This window comes from Mustela nivalis, assembly GCF_964662115.1.
Source record: "Mustela nivalis genome assembly, chromosome: 12".
Lineage (NCBI taxonomy): Eukaryota > Metazoa > Chordata > Mammalia > Carnivora > Mustelidae > Mustela > Mustela nivalis.
In genome coordinates this window covers 8380754-8403030 of record NC_139031.1, presented here as the reverse complement: position 1 = coordinate 8403030, position 22277 = coordinate 8380754, and the positions used below count along the sequence as shown (strand labels likewise).

General features: G+C 37.8%; 1 protein-coding gene across 1 annotated transcript in view; it reads left to right on the top strand.

Annotated features, from left to right (window-relative positions):
• Positions 1-22277, top strand: part of CNTNAP2 (contactin associated protein 2) — a 1362616-nt gene that overhangs the window by 48340 nt on the left and 1291999 nt on the right. Inside the window, exon 2 of the mRNA XM_082693594.1 lies at positions 10359-10552. Coding sequence (XP_082549720.1) covers positions 10359-10552 — 194 coding nt within the window. The remainder of the gene's footprint in view (positions 1-10358; positions 10553-22277) is intronic.

Sequence of the window (22277 nt, the reverse complement as noted above, 5' to 3'; positions counted from 1 at the left end):
ATTTTCCACAAAGTAAATTAAGGTTGCATTTTTATTCCTATGCATTATACACCTTAGTTGTGAAATGGATAATGCATTTTTTTGTAATGGCCATCTTGGTTTATTACTGATGATAAAGCAAATTGTGCTGGTACAAGCTCAGATTTGCAGTCAGTCAAGAACATTTTGCATCATAATTCAGTTAGTTATCCTATTAGGTCTCTCTTCCAGCTTTATGTAATTGACAAATTTCATAAGCATGTCTTCCATGCCTTAGATAATAAAAATATTAAAAATGACAGTGTACAGGATGAAAGCCTGTGGCACATCATTAGGGAGCTCTCTTCAAGTTGACATAGTCATTAATCAACATATTTGGGGCATAATTATTAACCAATTTTGAGTGCTCCCAAAACTGTTATCTTCCAGACCACAATTTACCATTTTATATTTATCAGAGATATTGCCAAATGCTCTGCTAAAATCAAGTTAGGCATATATCTATGGAATTTACTGTGTTCTAGTAACAAGAACATGTTCAAAAAGGAAATCCTTATAACCCCCCAGTACTACCTCCAGTGTCACCAACCCCCCATTTCTCCTTTGTTCTAAATGTTCATAATCCACATGCCAGATTTTGAAGAAGAGCTGTCCTATTTATTTTTGTTTCTAGATTCACTAAGTCCCTTGTTTTTATGTATGTGTGCATGTAGCAAGGAGGCTGTCTTTACTTTCTGGGTAGCTCCTTTGATAAATATGAAAGAAGCTAGGTTAGATGGGTGAATAATGCCAGTGCTTTGGGGTATAGGCTGCATGTTTCAAAAAAGTTAAAGCAGCTCTACCTCTCTGCTTATGTCCCACCTTGTCACAGGACATAATTCCTGTACTCAGTTATTAGTTCTGCTCCTCCCAGGATGAAGTGAAAGTTCTTGCCTTTGTTGGAGAAGGTAGAAAAGAGAGACGAGTCGTTCTATCGTCTTGTCATCTGATAATGTCTGATAAAATCACTTCTTTTTTGTTTTGTTTCAAAATGTGCTTTCATACTCTTTTGTTTTAACAGTATACAGCCATTACTTTTCCCGTATTTTAGGAATGGACTGCAGCATGGCTATTTTCACTTCTCTAGCTCACGACAGGCGTTAATTAAGGTCTGGGGCTCTCTTTTCTGGCTTCAGATCAACAAGTATCTACATTTGGTTGAAGTCTAATCTAATTCTTCTAAGTAGGTCAGACGCCACCCCTTCTAGCTGTTTATGTCCCACTGTAAATAACATCTGAGCTCATTAGCAGGAAAATTTTTGCACTTCTTCAGATGCTGGTTTTTTTTTTTTTTTTTTTTTTAATCAATGAGATAATTCTCAATTGTCTACTTTATTTTTTTTCAAATATTGCCTTTCATCAGTCTAATTATTTTAGACCAGCTTTCATTTGCACCTCAAAATACGCTTTTCATAATACTCTTCCACTACATGTTTTTCAATGTTCAGAGAGTCTTTTTAAACTTGTGGAATCATGACTTTTTTTCCTCTCAATATTGAAAAAATTTCAATCATGACTTCTTCAAATGTTTATATTCCATGTATTTATTTTATTCTAGAACTTTTTAAACATGTCATTGAAACTCCATCTTTTCCTTGTCTACAAATTTTAACAACTTTATTGATGTATCATTAATATACACTAATAGGTACATATTTAAATTATGCAATTTGATACTTTTATATATGTTACACCTATGAAACTATCACCACAATCAAGATAATGACTATATTCACTACCCCAGGAAGGTTACTTTTGCCACTTTGTAACCCCCTTCTTAAAAAAAAAATCATTGTCAGAGAGAGAGCGGGCACCCACACAGGCAGGGGGAGAGGGAGAAGCAGACTCCCTGCTGAGCAGGGAGCCCAATGCAGGGCTTGATTCCAGGACCCTGGGATCATGCCCTGAATTGAAAGCAGACGCTTAACTGACTGAACTACTCAGGCATCCCTCTAACCCATTTCCCCCTCCTCCAGCAGGTACTGATCTGCTTTTCTTCCTGTATGGCACTTTGCCTTTCCAAGAATCTTGTATAAATGGAATTGCACCATATGCACTTTTTTTGGTCCTTTATTTTCAGATTAATCATGTAGCCTGTATCAACGGCCATTCCTTTTGATTACTGAATAGTATTCTGCAATATGGATATACATCATTTGTTTCTCTGTTCATCTGTTGATGGACATGTGAGTTTCTTTCGGCTTTGGGCTATAACAAGGAAGGCTGCTAAGAACATCGTGCACAGGACTTTGTTATGTTCACAGGCTTTGTTTTCTTTGGGGAAAATACCTAGGAAGAGGATGGTGGGAACATATGGTAAGTAGTACAAAGAAGAAGTACCTTCCTCCATTCAGATGATTCTTTGCTCAAATCTGGGTAGTTTCTGCATACGTGTATGCTAACCACTACTCAGCTGAAGACTTTGAGGAGGTTCCCCTGCTCTTTCTTTTGCTTCTGACTCTAGCCACCTGGTTTCACAGCTCTCTCTCCTCAACTCAAGGACTCCACCATGTTCCGCCTGGGTTCTTTCTGATGCCTCAGCCTGGAAACTCTTTCAAGATACGAAGCTGGGAAGTAGGGCTCACTTCATTTTGTTCCCTATCTCAGAGATTCCAGCCCTTGATGGCCTCATATCTTAGGGTCTTGCAAACTATCATTTTATATGTTTTTACTGCTTTTTCATTGTTTCAGGTGGGAAAGTAAATTCAATCCCGATGACTCCATCTTGGTCAAAAGCCAAAGTTCTTGAATTCTAAGGCATTTTGTTTTTTCCTATATGGACTTCTGTGGGAATCCTGCAATATTACCTTTCAGCTGAGTGATTCTTTCTGAGGCAATATGTAAATTGTGGATTTTCCTCTTATGGAGTTTTCTTTTTCCTGTCAATGACTATATTTTTTAATTCCTAAGATCACTTTTTGGTTCTTTATAGTATCTATCTGTAAATGCTTTATTTTCCCTGGTTAAATCTGATCATTACTGCTGTTTTTAATAGATATATTACTTTTATATATTTGAAAACCTGAAGCATATTTATTTCCTGAAAGCAGACGCTTAACTGACTGAACTACTCAGGCATCCCTCTAACCCATTTCCCCCTCCTCCAGCAGGTACTGATCTGCTTTTCTTCCTGTATGGCACTTTGCCTTTCCAAGAATCTTGTATAAATGGAATTGCACCATATGCACTTTTTTTGGTCCTTTATTTTCAGATTAATCATGTAGCCTGTATCAACGGCCATTCCTTTTGATTACTGAATAGTATTCTGCAATATGGTTCTTACATCTGGAGCTAATTTCCATTGAACTTCTGACTTTGTGGCATTTGTTGTCTTTTCTCTGATTTGAAATTTTGGTTTGCACACTCTTTTTGATAACCAGCTTCTCTGGCTCTCTGACTCTGTCTCTCACCTCTTTTTCTGCCTGATAGTTTTGTGACTATCTCTGTGCAGCTACCCACATCCCCAGTCCAGAACCACATCTTGAATGGATGACCTTTTGCCTTTGTCTGGCAGGGTTATTAGAGAATCATACGTGTGTCACCGAGTCAGTGGTGCTGAGCTCATATATACCCGTTTTCTTCCTTTTTTAGAGAAAGATTTTATTTACTTGGGGGCAGGGGAGGAGGGAGAAGCAGACTGCCCGCTGAACAGGGAGCCCAACTCTGGGCTCCATCCCAGGACCCCAGGACCACAACCAAGCAGAAGGCAGACACTTAACCGACTGAGACACCTGGGTGCTCCCTGTGTTCTAAGTTCTTTGGGTGCAGTCTCATCTAGGCCATATTTCTAAGTCAGTAAACAGCTGTTTTAGTCTTGTTTCCCAAGCAAGTTAGTCCTGGGTCAGTCTTAATTTTCAGCCCCGACCCAGGCTTCCTTTCTCTGACACACATGGAGAGACTTAGGTGTCTCAGTATTCCCCAGGAGCTGGTGGATGCTGCCTCTGTGTATTCCCCGACACTGATCCAGCCAGCCTCTGCTTGTGGTCCTACTCATTGCCTTGCATTTGGGTTGCATTTCTTTTCTTTCTTTCTTTCTTTCTTTCTTTCTTTCTTTCTTTCTTTCTTTCTTTCTTTTTTTTTTTTTAAGATTTTATTTATTTATTTGACAGTCAGAGATCACAAGTAGGCAGAGAAGCAGGCAGAGAAAGGGAAAGGGAAGCAGGCTCCCTGCTGAGCAGAGAGCCTGATGCGGGGCTCGATCCCAGGACCCTGGGATCATGACCCAAGCCAAAGGCTTTAACCCACTGAGCCACCCAGGCGCCCCTGGGTTGCATTTCTTGTGCATGGAGATGCTTATCTTATTTTTTATCCTGGCTATGTCTTTTCAATTTTCTTTTTATCTATCTTATCTAAAAATACTATGTATTTGGAGCAGAAAGAAGCCTCCAAGCCAGAACTCATAATATGATCTTGCCTGAAAGTCTCATCTTCAATTTATTCTTTTCATCTGATACATATTTTTCATCCAGTTATTAAAGGTAGTACTATACTTAATTGAAAAAAATTTTCTACCTTTTTCTTTTAAATTAAAATCTAGGCTTATAATCTCTGGTGGTGTTACGGCCACCCACTTGGACAGTGGCATGTTTAGGCAGGAGACCTTTATCACTAGAAAAGAAATTTCAAGCCCTCTCTTGAAACACCTACTAAGTTTTCCTTTTCTTTCAGAGGTACTGGTTTATAAAATATAAAACAGAGATGGCCATTATAATTATAAGCTTTTAGTAAGTTTAGAGGACTCGTTTCATCCATTTCTCCAGGTTCTCTATTATAATTTCTCACTCAACTAACCCCAGTAGAGTAGGACACTACACTATAAACACTGTGTATCTTTATAATTCACACACACACATACACACACACACACACACGTGCACACACACACACGTGCACACACACACACGTGCACACACACACACACACACAATGGGTGTATTCATGTGAGAGAGAGGAAAAAAAAGAAAAAAGAGAAAGACAGAGAGGGATGAAGCGAAGTGGAAGTAGAGAGGGAGGGAACAGCATTCTTCCTGTCTAGGGAACAGTATGAGTTTTATATAAATGCACATCTTTCAGTTCATGCTAACAACTTACTAGTTATCAGCTGGTATTTTTGGTTCTGTTATTTCTAAGTAAGAGTTAATGCTGTCCTCTTAGAAACAGAGTTCATGACTATTCACTATTTCTACTTCCTCTACCTTCTCTTCAACTTTGGAGATTTTGTCCTTTGAGCTAGTGCAACATCCATTGGGAATGCATTTGCCCTCTCATACTTTCCGCAATATGTTGGGGAACACTTTTCTCTTATATACCATTTTCCTGAGGTTTTTGTGATGAAAGAGTTATCATCCTTAATCCTTGGATCAATAGAGGCTACACATTTCACAAGCTAAATGAACAAAGTAATCAACTTCCCCAAATTACACTGCTTTATAGATCAAAGAGAAATAGGAAACTTTTCATCGATCTTTCTACCATGTTCTTCACGAAAGCCTGACATTTGCCCTCCCCTCGAGGTTAATCACTATTCTCTCCACGTGTACTTCTGCAAAGAAATAACTTTTAACTTATATTTTCCCTTCTTTTAGAATTTTGCTTCCCTTAAAGTGGACATTAAATTCTACTTTTCGAAGTAGTAAGATTAATGGGATTAAGTAGTGGTATGTTAATTGCCTCCTTATTAAAAAAACTGTAATGCAGTAAAAAATGAGTAACTTGAGAAAATTTATACTGGAATTTTTTTTGAGGACTCGTTCTGAGAAATATTCTAATTTCACTGGACAATTAATTGCTTACATTCACCCCTCTTCAGTCATTGCAATAATTTCATATTTACTCCAGTGACCAAGTCACCTTATTGCTTTGGTAATACATACATAGAATTTTCTATGCAGTTGGCTATAGGATTTTCCCCTTAAGTTTGGAACAATATATGTAACAGATAAGAAAGTATATTTATAATCTCTTGATGATGGGGTATGTTATTATCCCAGAAATTCATCCACAGCTCCTCTAACATTTTACGGAATTCTAGGTAAAGTAGGTATGTGGATGATAGATGACTATAGGAAAATTAGGTACTACAACAGGGGAAAACAGCATATAGATAACACACACAGACAGAGACAAGTAACTTCCATTGTTAGTGAGATTATCAGAAGAGTGGTTCCAAGAAGATATTGCAGACTGGATTCCTCAGGATACAAATTCTAAGATGGAAAAGAACATGTAGGGAATTCATTAGAGAGTACTTTTGGGATGGAGACCTGTGGCAGGGAAAGGGATGAAGTGGAAAGAGGCAGAAGGAGAAGGTGAGATGCAATATAGTCTCAGTGGAGGCTTCGGCCAATTCTGCAGACCACCATGACCCGCCAGGTTTCCCAAGTTGGGGCAGGTGGAAGGACTGCTCTTTCCAACTCCTGGCTGACCCGTCACTGCAAGTGTCCAACCACAGGAAGGGACATGCCCTTGGATACAGTGCCTCTTTTACACTCAGGAAGTTCCTCAAGAGGAATTACACTGGGCATGGAGCCTGATGCAAGGCCCAGTCCCACAATCCTGACATCATGACCTGAGCCAAAACCAGGTCAGTCACTGAAACAACTGAGCTGCCCAGGCTTCCCTCCGAACTGTTTTTATGCCTAAAATAAAACATGTACTGGTTGGGTTTAGCAACGGCTTGGAAACTGAGCAGAGAACATTAGTATACTTGAATACAGGGCTGCACAATTCAGATTCATTCAGTGCATTCATTCAAATGCCCTTCTTTTTTTTTTTTTTGTTTTTTTTAAAGATTTTATTTATTTATTTGACAGAGAGAGATCACAAGTAGGCAGAGAGGCAAGGCAGGGAGAGAGGAGGAAGCAGGCTCCCTGCTGAGCAGAGAGCCCGATGTGGGACTCGATCCCAGGACCCTGAGATCATGACCTGAGCCGAAGGCAGCGGCTTAACCCACTGAGCCACCCAGGCGCCCCTCAAATGCCCTTCTGTTGTCTTTTGTTTTGCATTGTTTTTGCTCAGATGTTATTGCCCTCTGGCTACTTTTGAGATATTTCTCATTAGCACTGTTTTTCTTACCAGTTGATTACGGATGAGACTTGGTGTTTCTATCTCTGTATTGATCCCACTTGTAGCTCTGAATTCCTCAGATAGCTGGGTTTACTATTTTCAACCGCTGTTTCTTCAAATGTATTTTTTAGAGGTGCTTGGGTTCCTCAGTGGGTTAAATGTTCGATCCTTGATCTCAGCTCAGTTCTGGATCTCAGGGTCATGAGTTCAAGTCCTGTTTTGGGATCCACACTGGGCCTCAAGCTCACTTGAAAACAAACAAACAAATAAACAAACTAGGGGCACCTGGGTGACTAAGTTAGTGGAGTGTCCATCTCTTGATTTTGGCTCAGGTCCTGATCTTAGGTTCCTGGGATCCAGCCCAGCATTGGGCTCCAGACTTGATATGGAGTCTGCTTAGGATTCTCTGTCTGCTTCTGTAAAGCCCCCATTTGGCCCCCACCCCATTTGTGAGCTCTGTCTCTAAAATAAATAAATAAAATCTTTTAAAAACTGTATTTTTTTTTTCTGCCCCCAATCTCTACCTTCTCTGATTTTAGTTCTCCTTAGCTTGTTTGTTAGGACACTTAATATTATTCTGCCGGCCACTGGGACACTGTCCAGTTCTAAGCCTTTTATCTCCTCTGAGCTTCCGTTCGAATGGTTTATGCAGCCCGGTATGCAAGTACACTAATGTTCTCTTCTCAGTTTCTAAGCTGCTGCTAAGCCTATCCAGTACATGTTTTATTTCAGGTATAAAAATAATTCAGGGAAAACCCTGAGCAGCTCAGGTGTTTAAGTGACTGACTTGATTTTGGCTCAGGTCATGATCTCAAGATTGTGGGACTGAGCCCTGCATCAGGCTCCATGCTCAGTGTGGAACCTGCTTAAGAGTCTTTCTCTCTCTCTGTTCCCTCCTCTATTTCCTTCCCTGCCTCACCCCCAATACTATATATATATATATAAAACTATATATATAACTATATATATATATAATACATAAAACTATATATATAAAAGTATATATATAGTATATAAAACTATGTATAGTTTTATATATAGTTATATATATAGTTTATATAGTTATTTATATTTATATATTTATATTTATATATAAATTTATATTGATATATATAAATTATATATAAATATTTATATATATATAAATTTATATATATCAATATATATTTATATATATTTCAGAGACTTCCATAGTTTTATATATATATAGTTATATATATATATAGTTTATATAGTTATTTATATTTATATATTTATATATATTTCATAGACTTCCATTTTGTTCTCTTTGGTTGATATTTTCCCCATTAATACCTCATATTGTTCATTCAACATTTTATATTTTTCTTTCAAAGAATGGAACTAATTTATAAGCTCAGTTTTAAAGTCCTGGTCAGCTAATTTCATCATCTCTGTTATTTACAGACTGTTTCTGTTGACTGAATTTTTTCTTGTTTAGGTCATTTTTTGCTTGCTCCCCCAAATGTCTAATATTTAAAAAAAAATTATACTGGACATTAGAGATGCTATGTTGTTGAGCTTCTAAACTTTCACAGCCTTCCTTAGTGAAGTGTTGAGTTTTGTCTGCGCAAGGGATTCATTTGATTGTTGGTCAGACTGATCGTTTTTCAGGCTTGTTACCAATCTTTATTCAGATGTGCCCAGAGTAGCCTTTGGTTTAGGACTAAATTATTCTAATCTTTCTGAGATACCTGCTGAATGCCTAGCCTTGTTCAAGGACTTCTCTTGATCTTCTCCGGTGTGAGGTTAGATTACTTCCAGCCCGGGGCTCCCTTTGGTGGTTGTTCATTTCATAATGACCTTTCCCTGGTCTTGTGGAGTCTTGGTCTGCAAATACACAGCTTCAGATTCATACCGAGTCTAGAGTCTAGAGGCTCACTGGTGCTTCTGTGCAGATTTCCAGAGCTCTTCCTCTTGACAGCTGCCCCCTGCACTTGTCCTACCAATGCCAGCTTCCTCAGGAGCTTTGATTTTGATACATCTCCATCTCAAGGACACTGTTGTACTCTGGGATGCTCTTTCATGTGCCATAATCCAGAAAGTGAACGAGGCAGAAAGTCAGGCCCTCATGTGTTCATCTTCTCTTGGGATCAGGGATCCTGTATTGTCCATTGTCTAACCCCTACAAAGGAATTATACATTTTGTAATTTTGTGATTTTTTTTTATGGCAGAAGAGGTGTTCTATCATAACTGATAGTAGAAACAAGCCATGTAAACATCATTAAAGGAATGATATATCTGTGATGATTTGCAAAATGATTTCTGTTATCATAGTCCTCATAGAATAAATTATTTTATTGTCACTTAAGTTTTTTATTTGCAAAGTACTATATAGATAGATAGATAGACATAGATATAGATATAGATATACTGTATATGGGATACTTTCTTGAATACTTTTTGACCATTCACACCCATTGGTAACCAGACTCACTCAAAAAATTATATTTCCCCTTAGCACTAAACATTATGCCATATTTTCTGTAATATATCTACATGCAACCATAGTTATTTTATATAGTGGTATAAACTAAGAGTATTTTTTCCTATGTTAATGTTTTTTTTAATTGCTTTTGTTATTGAATAATTTTTATATTTTACCAAAAGAAGTTTTATTTCATTTAGTTACTGAAATTGTTTTCCTCAAAATGTGTTTATCAAGAGGCATGGGTTATATACCTCCTAAGTGTTAGCAAATATACTACCTGAGTACATATACCTTCATTCTCATGAGTATGAGTATGCAGCTTAAGGTAAGATTAGACCTCATCTTTAGAACTACTAGTATTCTTTGAACTCTGAACTTTTTAATGCAAAAGACAGTTTAGAGTTGTATATAATTGGGTTTTGTTTCATTTATAATCTACTCAAACATAAAACCTCACATGAGGAATTAATAAATTGTTGCTTTTTTTCCTGTGATTTTTAGTTGAAGAATTCATGGTAAATTGATCAGCCCTCAGCCAATTAGACTTTGACATGTACTAATAAGATCTAATTGAGGAATTATGAAGACATTTGCTCAGGAGAAAATGAGCACATAATTGCACTATAAAGAGGTTAGAGTATCAATGTTACCCAGCTGGAAGAATATTAGTTGAAGTCCCAGTGGCATCTATAAAGGACATTCCATAATATATCTGTAGAATGTTGCACTGCTAAGGCCAATTGAAAGATGTGGCATAATACATCGTCAATTGTAGAGCTTCAACTCTAAATATCCATTTTCCTCTCTTGCCTCGACCTTCTTCAGGTGCTGGGGGATGGTCTCCATCCGACAGTGACCATTATCAATGGCTTCAGGTTGACTTTGGCAATCGGAAACAGATCAGTGCCGTTGCAACCCAAGGAAGATACAGCAGCTCAGACTGGGTGACCCAGTATCGCATGCTGTACAGTGACACTGGGAGAAACTGGAAGCCCTATCACCAGGATGGGAACATCTGGGTGAGTCATTGTCAGAAAGGCAAACACAGAACTGAGTGGCCGATTTGTGACTCCAGCCCCTCCAGGTCCTGGCGCAGTCTGGGGAGGTGAAGGTTGGGTGTGGCCTGCCTGAAGGTTGATCGTTCCATTTTTGTTTCTTGTCTTTGTGTTTTTGTCCTCTGGTGCTTGCTGACCGAGAAAAGAAATATGGGTGAAGCCCAAAAAGTGGGGAAATGGGTCTAAATCCCAGTGTGCCCTACCCCACCCCCTGCCCTTCCTAAGTGGCAGAAATGAAAACCCTTATCTTGCAAAGTGGATGTGCCCTTTCCCTGGTTTCTAGTATATTTCACAGAAAACAACATTTCCTAATAAAACTGTGGAAACCTGCAGAAAAAAAGGTAGATAAATAATTTAATGATAATAGAATAGTAGAATTTCTTTGAACACATTATTTCAAGTTAATATGTTTTTGTCTGGAGTACAGATCTGAAATGGTACAAATTGTACCAAAAAACTGGACCATGAGTTAATGAAATAGAAAGAAAAAAAAAAATCCTGACTTAGGTTTTCATTCCTTATTCCTTCTCACTCTTACTTGCCTCAGACTGTTTCTGTTGAAGATATTTAGTTGAATCTTTAAAAGACAACATGTGAAAAGGTCTACTGCCAACAGGGCTTGGATGAACTGACAGGCACTGGGCAGGGGGCCGTGTACTCTGAAACATTTTACTTCCTGCCAGAAGCAAGTTCATTTTTTTTATTTTACTTTAATCCAGGACTGTTCAGATGAAGTACTGTTCACTGTGCTCCTGACCATTTATGTATAAAGTGAAAAATAAGGTAGAAAAAATGGTTTTCTTTTAAAGAAGACCAAATGGAAGACCTACCATAGCTCCGGTGCACATCAGGTACCACACTGAACATCTCCCCAAACAGTTTTAAATATTTTAAAATATTACTGGTCTTCCCTCTGAGGTGTATGCACTTGTCAATATTTACCTATTCAAAGCCATAAGGAAGCCATTCATTCACTCATTCATTCATTCTTGTTGATTGAACAAATAGTTTCCTCTGGCTACAGTCTCTATCCCAGGTTAAGGTCAATGGGTCTAAATCTGGGCTATCTGTTTCAACAACCTAAGGAAGTTGTAGAGAATAAGGATTCCAGGTACACCCAGATCAATTAAACTGAATCATATAAGTAGAAATTAGATGAATGATAATGATAACTTTTTTTGAAGACAGAGATCTTCAACTCAGGTGAAGTATTGAAATTATGAGAATGTAATTTAGAGAAGAAGGAGGGGTGATATATGACAAGAAAAGAAATGTCCCATATGATATATTATATATAATTACTGTTTTAGTGGCTTAGACCTTTATTACAGATCTGTATTCATTTTATTCTTTTATTATGAGAGAAAAATAGTTTAAACCATTCACTTTTTTTTTTTATTTTTTTTATTTGACAGAGAGAGATCACAAGTAGGCATAGAGGTAGGCAGAGAGAGAGAGGGGGAAGCAGGCTCCCCGCTGAGCAGAGAGCCTGATGCGGGACTCGATCCCAGGACCCTGAGATCATGACCCGAGCCGAAGGCAGCGGCTTAACCCACTGAGCCACCCAGGCGCCCTAAACCATTCACTCTTAAAATCCCTGTTAAATTGGAAAGTTGTGTGTATCCTATCAAGGGTTCAGCACGCTTGAATAAATTTGTTTAAAATACTAGATTTTGAGGGATCTACCTTAGTTTAATTATTTTGAAAAACACCCATAACCAAAATCAGGTAAAGCCATAAATTTTAAACAAGAAGACAAAAGAAGGAGGAGTAAGAGGATGTTCACTTTTTAAGTTGTGTCCTTCACAGTATTAGGTAGAGCACCAGGAATTTTCAGCTGGATTAGGGCTCACTCTTAGAGAATTTATATTTTAAAAATCCTCAAGTAATTTTTGTGGGTTGACAGACTTTAGAGCTCCTAGTTTGGGTAGGTAATCATTTCTACAGAAGTATCCATTGATCATAACTGTCCTGTAAAATCAGGATATAATGTTCTGGTAATAAAAGGGCCTACAGTGGCACCTCAGTGGCTCAATTGGTTAAGTATCTGTCTCTTGATCTCGCATCAGGTCTTGATCTGAGGGTCATGAGTTCAAGTCCTGTGTTGGGCTCTATGTTGGGCAAGTAATCTACCTTTTAAAAAAGTCCTCCAGAACTGTTCTTTAGGAATAACTTTTATCAAGCCATGATTGTAGGACAAAAGCAGTTGTATATTGAGATGGATAAGCTGTAGGAAGCAGCGAGAAGGCTTAATGTCCCTTTATGGAAAGTCTTCATCTTACAATTAAGATGATTCAAACTCTCAAGCCCAATTTCTAGGAAAGTGATTTTCAGCTGTGGATATACAATAAAATAACCTAGAGAGCTTTAAAATATATGGATTTCTGGGTCCTACCCCCAAAGATTTGATTTAGTTGTTCTATGGTACAGCCTAAGCATGAGGATTTTAAAGTTCCTCAGGTCACTGTAACATACAGCCAACTCGGAGAACCATATTTTAGTTTGTTTTTTGGCCCATAGGTAAGGTGGGCATAGAGGAAGTTTATTGTAAGACACAAACAAATAATAGAAAATTAGAAAAGACCTTCCTCAAAATTTAGCAGAGAGAAAGAGATTGACCAAATAGACCAATCAACTGTGAATAGACAATTAAGGCTCAGATCACAAATGCTTCCAGTAGAACATTCCTTATTTGCTAACTCTCTTAAAAGCAGATTAGCATGTTGGTGATATTATTTGAGGGCTACAAACCAGACTCCAAAAAATCTTCCACATTTCTTTTTTTGTGAGGCTTTCATTGCATGAGTGAGAGTTGCCAAATCCTCTCCTATCACAATGCACAAAAGTAGTAATACAGATAGCTGGTAAAATGCAGAGGCCTTTGGGCTTTAAGTTACTTTTCAGATACTAAGCAGTTAGGAATAGTTCATTCTGACTAAATACAGAGACATAAGTTCAAAGAGCTGAGAAAGGTCGAAGTTTCCGGGGTGACTTAGGACTCTCTGGGTTTACCTAAAATGCCAGGTGTAGAGTGAGAGAGACAGGACCTCATGATGCAAATAACCACACGCCTTGAAGGTAGGCTTCATCTCCGGGCACAGCTCTCTGCCTTTTCCCATGGTGTTAAGGATGTATATTCTACTGTTTTCTTCCATTCTGGTGTTCCTTTTGTTTTTTTCCTTTCAAATCCTATCTTTGTCATTAAAAATAAGTATGTGGTGAATGATTATTTCTAGAAGAAACTGTAGTGAACCAATGATGAAATTTCAGAAATCAAAACAAGTCTGAGATACAAACTACATACTGTGAAATGTTTTATTTTAAGTGCCAGTGAGCCTACAACACAATGATTACATTCCTTTAATAACCTATGACAGAAATGGGTTAATCCTCATTCATGTGAAAAATAGTCCCTTGGTTTGATATATTCTAAAAGAAATAAAAGTCACTGTTTTCTAAAAATTCTTGAGTACTTTAGAGATTGTTTTAACATGTGTTAAATGATTAAAATTTAGCATTCTCAAATCTTGACCAAAAAATACACTTTGGACATAAATTTGTGAAAAACATAATTAAATATTAAATTTTCTTTTAATCGAACTACTGTTCAAGGTAATGTATATTGTACTTAAGTAAAAGAGATTTCTGGGGGTGCCTGGGTGGCTTAGTTAAGAATCTGCCTTCAGCTCAGGTCATGATCTTGGAGTCCTGGAGTCCAATCCCGCATTGGACTCCCTGCTCAGTGAGGACTCTGCTTCTCCCTCTCCCTCTGCCCCTCTCCTGCTCATGCTCTCTCTGTCTTTGTCTTTGTCTCTGTCTCTCTCTCTTTCTCTCTCTCAAAAAAAGAAAAATAGGTAAGATCTTTAAAAAAGAAAAAGATTTCTGATATAGTTTCGGATGGCTGTTTGATGGACAGAACTCTGTATGGTGGGAAGTTTCAGATAGCCAAAAAATGTTTAAGCTGATACAGTTACAAAGTTGTTTACCCTACCCATTCCTAAAATGATTGATTACCTGAAAAGAAGGCAAAGCAATGTAAATTCAATCACTTAAGTGTAGCTTTTAACACATGCCAATGGTATTCTTTCTATAATTATAGGAGGGATGGACAACACAACTAATTTTATTATAAAATTGTTATTAATCTCCATATGGAGATTCTGAGTTATTCTATGACCATTGGATAATGTTAAAATAAGTTAAAAACAAAGCATCTGAATGAGAAATTATGACAATTGGATTTTAGAAGATTTTTAAAGTCATTAATCTGACTTTAGAATCTGACTTTGAAACGATAATGGCTCTTGAAAATATTCCTGAAGAATGGTTTAACTGAATATTTCATACTAAAAGATGTGATGGCTAAATGTGCTTAACCAGTCAAACCTTCTCATTCCTCATTGATAATAGGAGGCATAATATAATTCTTTATACTTTATCCACAATGCCATCTCCTTCTGACAGAATTTTCTTTCTAATGAAGAAGAAAAATCTGTGCAGATTGGTAAAATTGCCTACACCCCTGAGAAATCATTGCATTTACATAGTCCAGAAAATCAAATTTGCATACTGCTCTTGAGTTGTTTTCTGGTTACCTAAATATATCTGTAGGACAGAGAGGTAATATTCTGTATGAGCATTTCTTATCGAAGGTCCATTCAGCATCACATTAAATAAGAATTCCAGCAGATTTTTGCTATGAGGCTGCATTTAGTTTTGCTTGGGAAATTCAATTACCGGCTTTTGAATGCAGATATTTGGAGCCAAAATAGGCACTTGAGGTATTAAGAGTGAATGCCTTCTTTACCTACCATTATTGTTTTGCAGAATAGTAACATACCACAAATTTACCTATACTGTAAATGTAGGTTTTCTTTTTCTTTTTAAAATTTTTTTATTAAATGATGAGCAAATACTTATATATTACTAATGACTTTTTAAATTGGTTTTTATCCCTTTCATTCATAGTAGGCAAGTATCAAACTGGGATCAGTAACCATTGAATATATTAGTTGGAGAATCCCACAGAACAGAAATGTTTCTAATATTTAAATTACACCATTACATATTTATCAACATAGGATAGAATATAGGAATATATAAGTTCATAGTCTCTAAACAATATTAAATAGAATATTAATTTACTAGATAGCATAAAAACCTGGGTCACGTACATGCTTTTTTCCATACACATACTCACACAGAAAACTTCATTTTTTCTAACAAATTTGAAACATTTAAAAAAGCTGAAAAGCAAATAATAGCAGATAAATGTATTAAATTCTTTTTTTCCTGAATATCAAATCAGTAGCTCGACTATCTTCTCTACCTCCTTTTTAACCACATATCTTAGCAACTTGTATCTAAATAATAAAAGTTCCTAAAATGTGTTTGTAGGTTAACGTAAAGCCAGGTGTTCAGTAAGTGAAACCCATGATATGGATTCAAAAGGCCTGAATTCGGGGTACCTGGGTGGCTCAGTGGGTTGGGCCTCTGCCTTCGGCTCGGGTCATGATCTCAGGGTCCTGGGATCGAGCCCCGCATCAGGCTCTCTGCTTGGTGGGGAGTCTGCTTCCCTCCTCTCTCCGCCTGCCTCTCTGCCTCCTTGTGATCTCTCTCTCTGTGTCAAATAAATAAATAATTTTTTAAAAAAATTAAAAGGCCTGAATTCAAGTATCTGGGTTCATATATTTGGTTTATGAACTTGGGGAAGTCACTTTGTACCTCCCATTCCTAATCTGAGAAATGAGAATAATGTCTTTGAGGAGAGTTACATGAGACTATGTAAGTAAAGAAATTTTGCAAGTTTTGAAGATTTTGAAACATGTATGTTATCAATAGCCTATATTAGAAGCATTCCACAAAATTGGTAGCATTCTAGTTTGTATTCAAAACCAGAGCCGTATTTCTTTTCAGTGAGAATAGTCTGTGATGATAATTTTCAGAGAGTTTAGTCCCCGTCTATCCTTCTCAGATGCTTTCTATCTCTGTTTCCTCTTATTCATGATTTAAAATATCTGAAAATACTTTAGGCAAAGAAAACATGGCTTAAGCGGGAAGAGGAATGTGGACAGACCTCTGGCGTATCTTCCCATCAACAAATGGAGTGGCCGTTTATAGACAGTGCGGTGCAAGCTGGCACGTAAAGCGTGGCTAGTAGTCCTAGCTCTGTGCCAAGTGCCTTTGCAGTGCTTGTAACAAATTATTTGTTACCATAATGATGGCCATGTGTCCAATGAGCCATGAAAGGGGAGATTGCTTAAAAAATGAATGGGTTATTCTGTCCTATCTTTTCAACCATTTGTTGTAGTGGTTGCACTAATTTCCCAAATCACTTCAAAATCTGTTCCAGTTATAAATGTAAAACATAACTATTTCACAGTTCAATAATATACTTAGATTCTTTCAAACAAATCTAGAATTTTTCCCTGCCTTTGAAACTGAGGAAGATAGCCATCCCTCTGGCTTGCTCATGTTGTCTTTTATCAGTTGATAACATTCCTGTCTTCACGTAGGATGTTAATGCAGTAAGTTTTTTGCCAATAGAAGGGAATTTCCCTAATTTGTTTAAGTATGCACATGAATTGTGGCTGCAATCACTTATTTGGGGAAAGGCACATTCAAAACAATTTTATGGATAACTTATTGAGAAATAAGGCACATCATAATAATCTGCATTAAACCATTTCTAAAATGACCCTCGATATAAATGGGAAAAACATCTTTAGGATTTGTAGAGAAAAAAAATGATTTCCGGGTGAATTTAGAATAAGCTTCTTATTTCTGTGAAATACATTTTTCTGTTTACACCCCTCTTAGGCTGGGCAATATTTTTAAGGTCTCATGAATTTTAATAAGTTGAGTGGATATTCCAGATCCTTTTGCATATACTATAATGCCTCTAGGAGTGAATTTTGATCACCTTTCTAAATACACATTTGTATTGTGAAATTTTCATTTTAAGAGGTCATAGGATTTTGTCCTGTATCAATTTGTGAGCCATTCAATATTCTACACATATACACATATGTAAGAACGATTCTAGCCAATGTGGCTATGTGTTTCATTTTTTTTTTTTTTTCAAAAATCTGGAAGGTAAAAGTAAGACACTATTAATAATAGTGACATATACTGTTAGGTAAAGGAAAATGATATGATCTTATATGCTATGGCTTCTGACTTTCAGCAGTATATGATTCTTCACAGTGTAGTGTATTTTTCATATATGAGTTAAGATAGGATATATGTAGTCATTGTTCTGAATTTTTAAAAGGATATTGGATTTTTTGAAGACCAATCTGAAAGAGGGAGTGTTTTCATTAACCATCAAGATATCACCAGATGGGGGCGCCTGGGTGGCTCAGTGGGTTAAGCTTCTGCCTTTGGCTTGGGTCATGATCTCAGGGTCCTGGGTTAGAGCCCCCCATCAGGCTTTCTGTTCCGTAGGGAGTCTGCTTCTCTTCTCCACCCTTCCCCGCCTCTCTGCCTGCTTGTGATCTCTCTCTGTCAAATAAATAAAATTTAAAAAAAAATAAAGAAAAGAAAGATGTCACCGGTTGTTTTATTTTGCTCTGGACTCAAATAACGGATATACTATTTTTCCTATTAGACCAAGGTGGGCTTCAGGTGACATCAGGCTAACTGACTCCAGGCGAATGCAAATTTATAGAAAGTGTTTGAAGATAGTTACCTGAAAATATCTAGAATGATAATAATGGATAATGGTACTTATGATGAGTGTCTCTTCTCTGCTTAGAGGAAGTTAAAGGAATAACAGTATGTCTCTATGAGGGAAAGGAGACGTCATAAATCCTGCTCCTGGACGGCTGCAGGACCCTGAGAGGCAGAGAAAGTAGCAGCTCACTGGTGTGCTCTGGAATTGGACCACTTTTCACAGACACCTGTGTGACTGTGGAGATTTCTTGGCCTTTCTGTATTTAAGTCTCCTCACCTCTACAATACAGCTAATAATACTACTTATTTCTTTTACCTCAGTAGAGATTATTGGTATTAAATTAACAGCCATGTGAAGAGCTTAGGACGATGCCTGGCACATATTAACCACTCAATGATCATTATATTACATAAATTTGTGGCTTCCAGATGCATTGCTATAATATTGGATTGGATCTGTCCTTGAAAATTCAAAATAGCCTCTTACTTTCACTATATAACAGCTTTTCTGTATTAACATATTGGCATGTGTATTGTATTACATCTGTGCTTCTCAGCCTGAAATGACTAATAACTCATTTTTAAGTATAACTGAGGATGCTAATTTAATTTATGCCATTTGAATCATGATCCTATTAGTTGTCACGTGGCGTCTCATGCATCGCAGTAAAAATTGTGTCTGGGCAGTTCTTTTTTTTTTTTAAGATTTTATTTATTTATTTGAGAGAGAGAAAGAGTGAGCATGAGCTGGGGGAGGGGCAGAGGGAGAGGGAGAAGTAGCCTCCCCGCTGAGCAGGGAGCCTGACATGGGGCTCGATCCAGGACCCCAGAATCAAGACCTGAGCCAAAGGCAGAGTTCTAACCGACTGAGCCACCCAGACACCCCTGGGCAGTTCTTTCAGATAGGTTTCTTTATTAAGCATCAGTGAAAATATGACCACGATGCTTTCATTAGACTTAGTTTAATAAATTCACATTTATTAACTTTGGAAATCCAGGAAAATAACCCTTTTTGTCGGCAGTCCTCCTCCACATCTTCTTCGGGTAATTCAAAAGAGAGTAAGATACACAGATTACAAAGCAGGCTTATAAGGATTAGCTAAGACAGATTATGCTGCTTAGCCATGAAAGTGGAAAGAAAGGCAGGCAGAGTGAGCGACCACTCCGAATGCCCGGTTCCTGACGTACACCCGGATCAGCAGCAACAGCATCACCTGCGACCTTGGTAGAAATGCAGACCCTCAGGGAGCCAGCCCATCTCTTTAAAATCAGAATATGCCTTTTAACAATATTCACAGGTGATGCATGTATGTGTTAAAGAAAGAGTATGTTGTTTTTCATTTTTGAGGAGCTCTTAGAAAGGGAGAAGATTCAGAGTTGGCCCCCCAGTATCCACACCAGAAGGCAGAATTAGAATTAGAATTTGCAGTGCAGGAGGGTGGGTGGGGGGGTTGGGTGAGCCTGGTGATAGGTATTAAGGAGGGCATGAATTGCACGGAGCACTGGGTGTGGTGCATCAACATGAAGTGTGGAACACTGAAAAAAATTAAATTTAATTAAAAAAAAAAGAATTTGCAGTGCAAATTGCAGGCAGACTTACCATGAAAAGAGCATAAGCTATGATGAAAAGGCACTTACTGAGCACCTACTGTTTACTGAGGGTTAGAGATAAACCAGATACAGTCACTGCCTTCTAGAGGTGAAAAATCTAGAGGTTGTGCTAAGTATATAAATTTATAATTTTATTTTATGACTATAGGTGTCCTAATGGAAAGAGGCTTGCCCAGGTTGTCCTAGGAACACACACAGGTGCACACATGCACACACACGCCTCATTCAGAGTGGTTGAGGGTCATGGTCAACCAAGGCTTCTTGGGTTCCTAAAAAGGTAAGGAACTGGTGATATAGACAAGAGAAGCAGATGAATCTTCTACTGAAACAGATAGGAATGGATAGTAAGACACTATACGTCTTCATATCTTTCCCAATTTTCTTATCACAAACAAGTAAAAATCTGACCTTTCTTTAAAATTTGGAAATATAAAGGATTAGATCAGTAATGTTGAAGTTATATCATGTAACTATCCAATGTTGAAAGGGCATTGGTTTCTTCTAGGGCCCATCTCTGTAATACTCCTAATGCGGAGTTCACTGCCAAGCACATAATAGATGCTTCCGAGTGTACAATTGAGCTGAAGTACCTCATTCTGGAGATAAATGCACTGAAGTTAGGAGATGTGATATTACTTACATTTGAGCTGCAAATCCAGTTACACTGACCCCAGTACTCAATAGGGAACCAAATGCCTATTTTTGGTTTGTCAAGAAGCATCCTTATTATAATAACCACTTGCTTATTTTGGCTAAATGAAAACAATTTGACTGTAGAAACAAGATTTCTAGAAAAGATAGCACAGGCTCTGGGGCTTGGCTTCAAATGCTTTGTTCCCAACTCTTAGTAACAGAATGTTTAACCATGCTCATCAACCGTTCATAGACCTTAGTTGCCTTAGCTGTAAAGGGGGTAAAATAGTATCTATCTTGTGAGGTTTTTGTGAGTTGGATGAATTAATCAAATTGCTTGGAACAGTGCACCATATATATATAGGCTCCTCTTATCTTCCTAACATCTCATTCACTCCTAATTGTTTATCAGTATTGTTATTACTATTATCATTAATAATTTTAGAACACTGTATTAAAAGCAGTTTAAAGACCTCTAGTGAGTAGTCTCAATGAGCCTATCCTCAAAAACTCTAAAATCAAGTTATGAGGACAATGGCTGTAAGTAAAGCCTGGTCATGTTGGGCAGCTCTCACTATTCGTGTGCCCCTGGTGACCCTGAAGTTGTCTGTACCATTTGTCACTTACATGGCCAATTTTTCCAAGTAACTAATTTAGTCAATATTGACTTTGAGAAAGAACTGATAGAATCTTAAAATGTCTTGGCAAATAAATTTGGATTGCTTGAATAAACTAGCTTAATTATAGGCTGTATTATCACGCTGGCAGAAAGATGTGTTGATAAGCTGTCTGACCAGTTCACTCAGTTACCATCGGTGACTTTTCGAGAGTGCCGGGGGGGAGTAAAGTATAGACTTCTACTTCTAGAAAAATTGTATCACTCTTTCAAATGAAAAGGTTATTTGAGAATTAATAAACATCTGTGTTTCGCCCATGAACTTCACGCATGTATTTTGATGAGACAGTAAGTCTACTACTGTTATTGCCATTTGAATGGTTTCTCACCCTATTAAGAGGCAGCCGTAGTGAAGTCTGCAAAAACCATCCTGTCATTCGGCAGAGCCATTCAGAACACCACCTGCACCAATCAAGAAATAGTAAGGGCCAACCAGCATCATTGAGGGTTCATTAAGTGTTTGATGTGCTTTAATCTAATTTAATCTCCAAATAACTTAAATGATGGAGATTATTGATATTATTCAGCCCATCCCGTAGATGCAAATTTAAGAAGTTAGAGAAGGTAGCACATTCCCTGGAGCACATGGTGCATTGGCAATGGAGCTGGGCCTGGAGTCCTGGGCTAACTAAAGACACTGTCACCACCACACTCCCCGTCAGCATGGCTTACCTCGGCTCTCTCTCACAGTGAGCAAGAAACGCGCTGACCACCACATTTTAACTGTAATGTGCTGCACGTGCATGAAAGGCATAGGTAGACACCACACCATTCTGTGTACAAGGTTGGGAGTCATATTGGATTAAGAGCCCAATCTCCCCCAGTGTGACCTCATCTTAACTACTTACATGTGTGATGACCCTGTTTCCAAACGAGGTGACAGTTTGAGGTACTGGGCGTTAGGACTTCAACTTGTGAATTTTAGAGGGGTTCAAGTCAACCCGCAACACATAACTTTTAGGAAAGCACTTTATAAAGTTAAGCCATTAAAACCTATTTATTACCACTGCAGGACTGATAGTGTTGTGTATGTGCCTGAGTGTCTCAGCTGGTTAAGGGTCTGCCTTTGACTCAGGTCATGATTCCAGGGTCTGA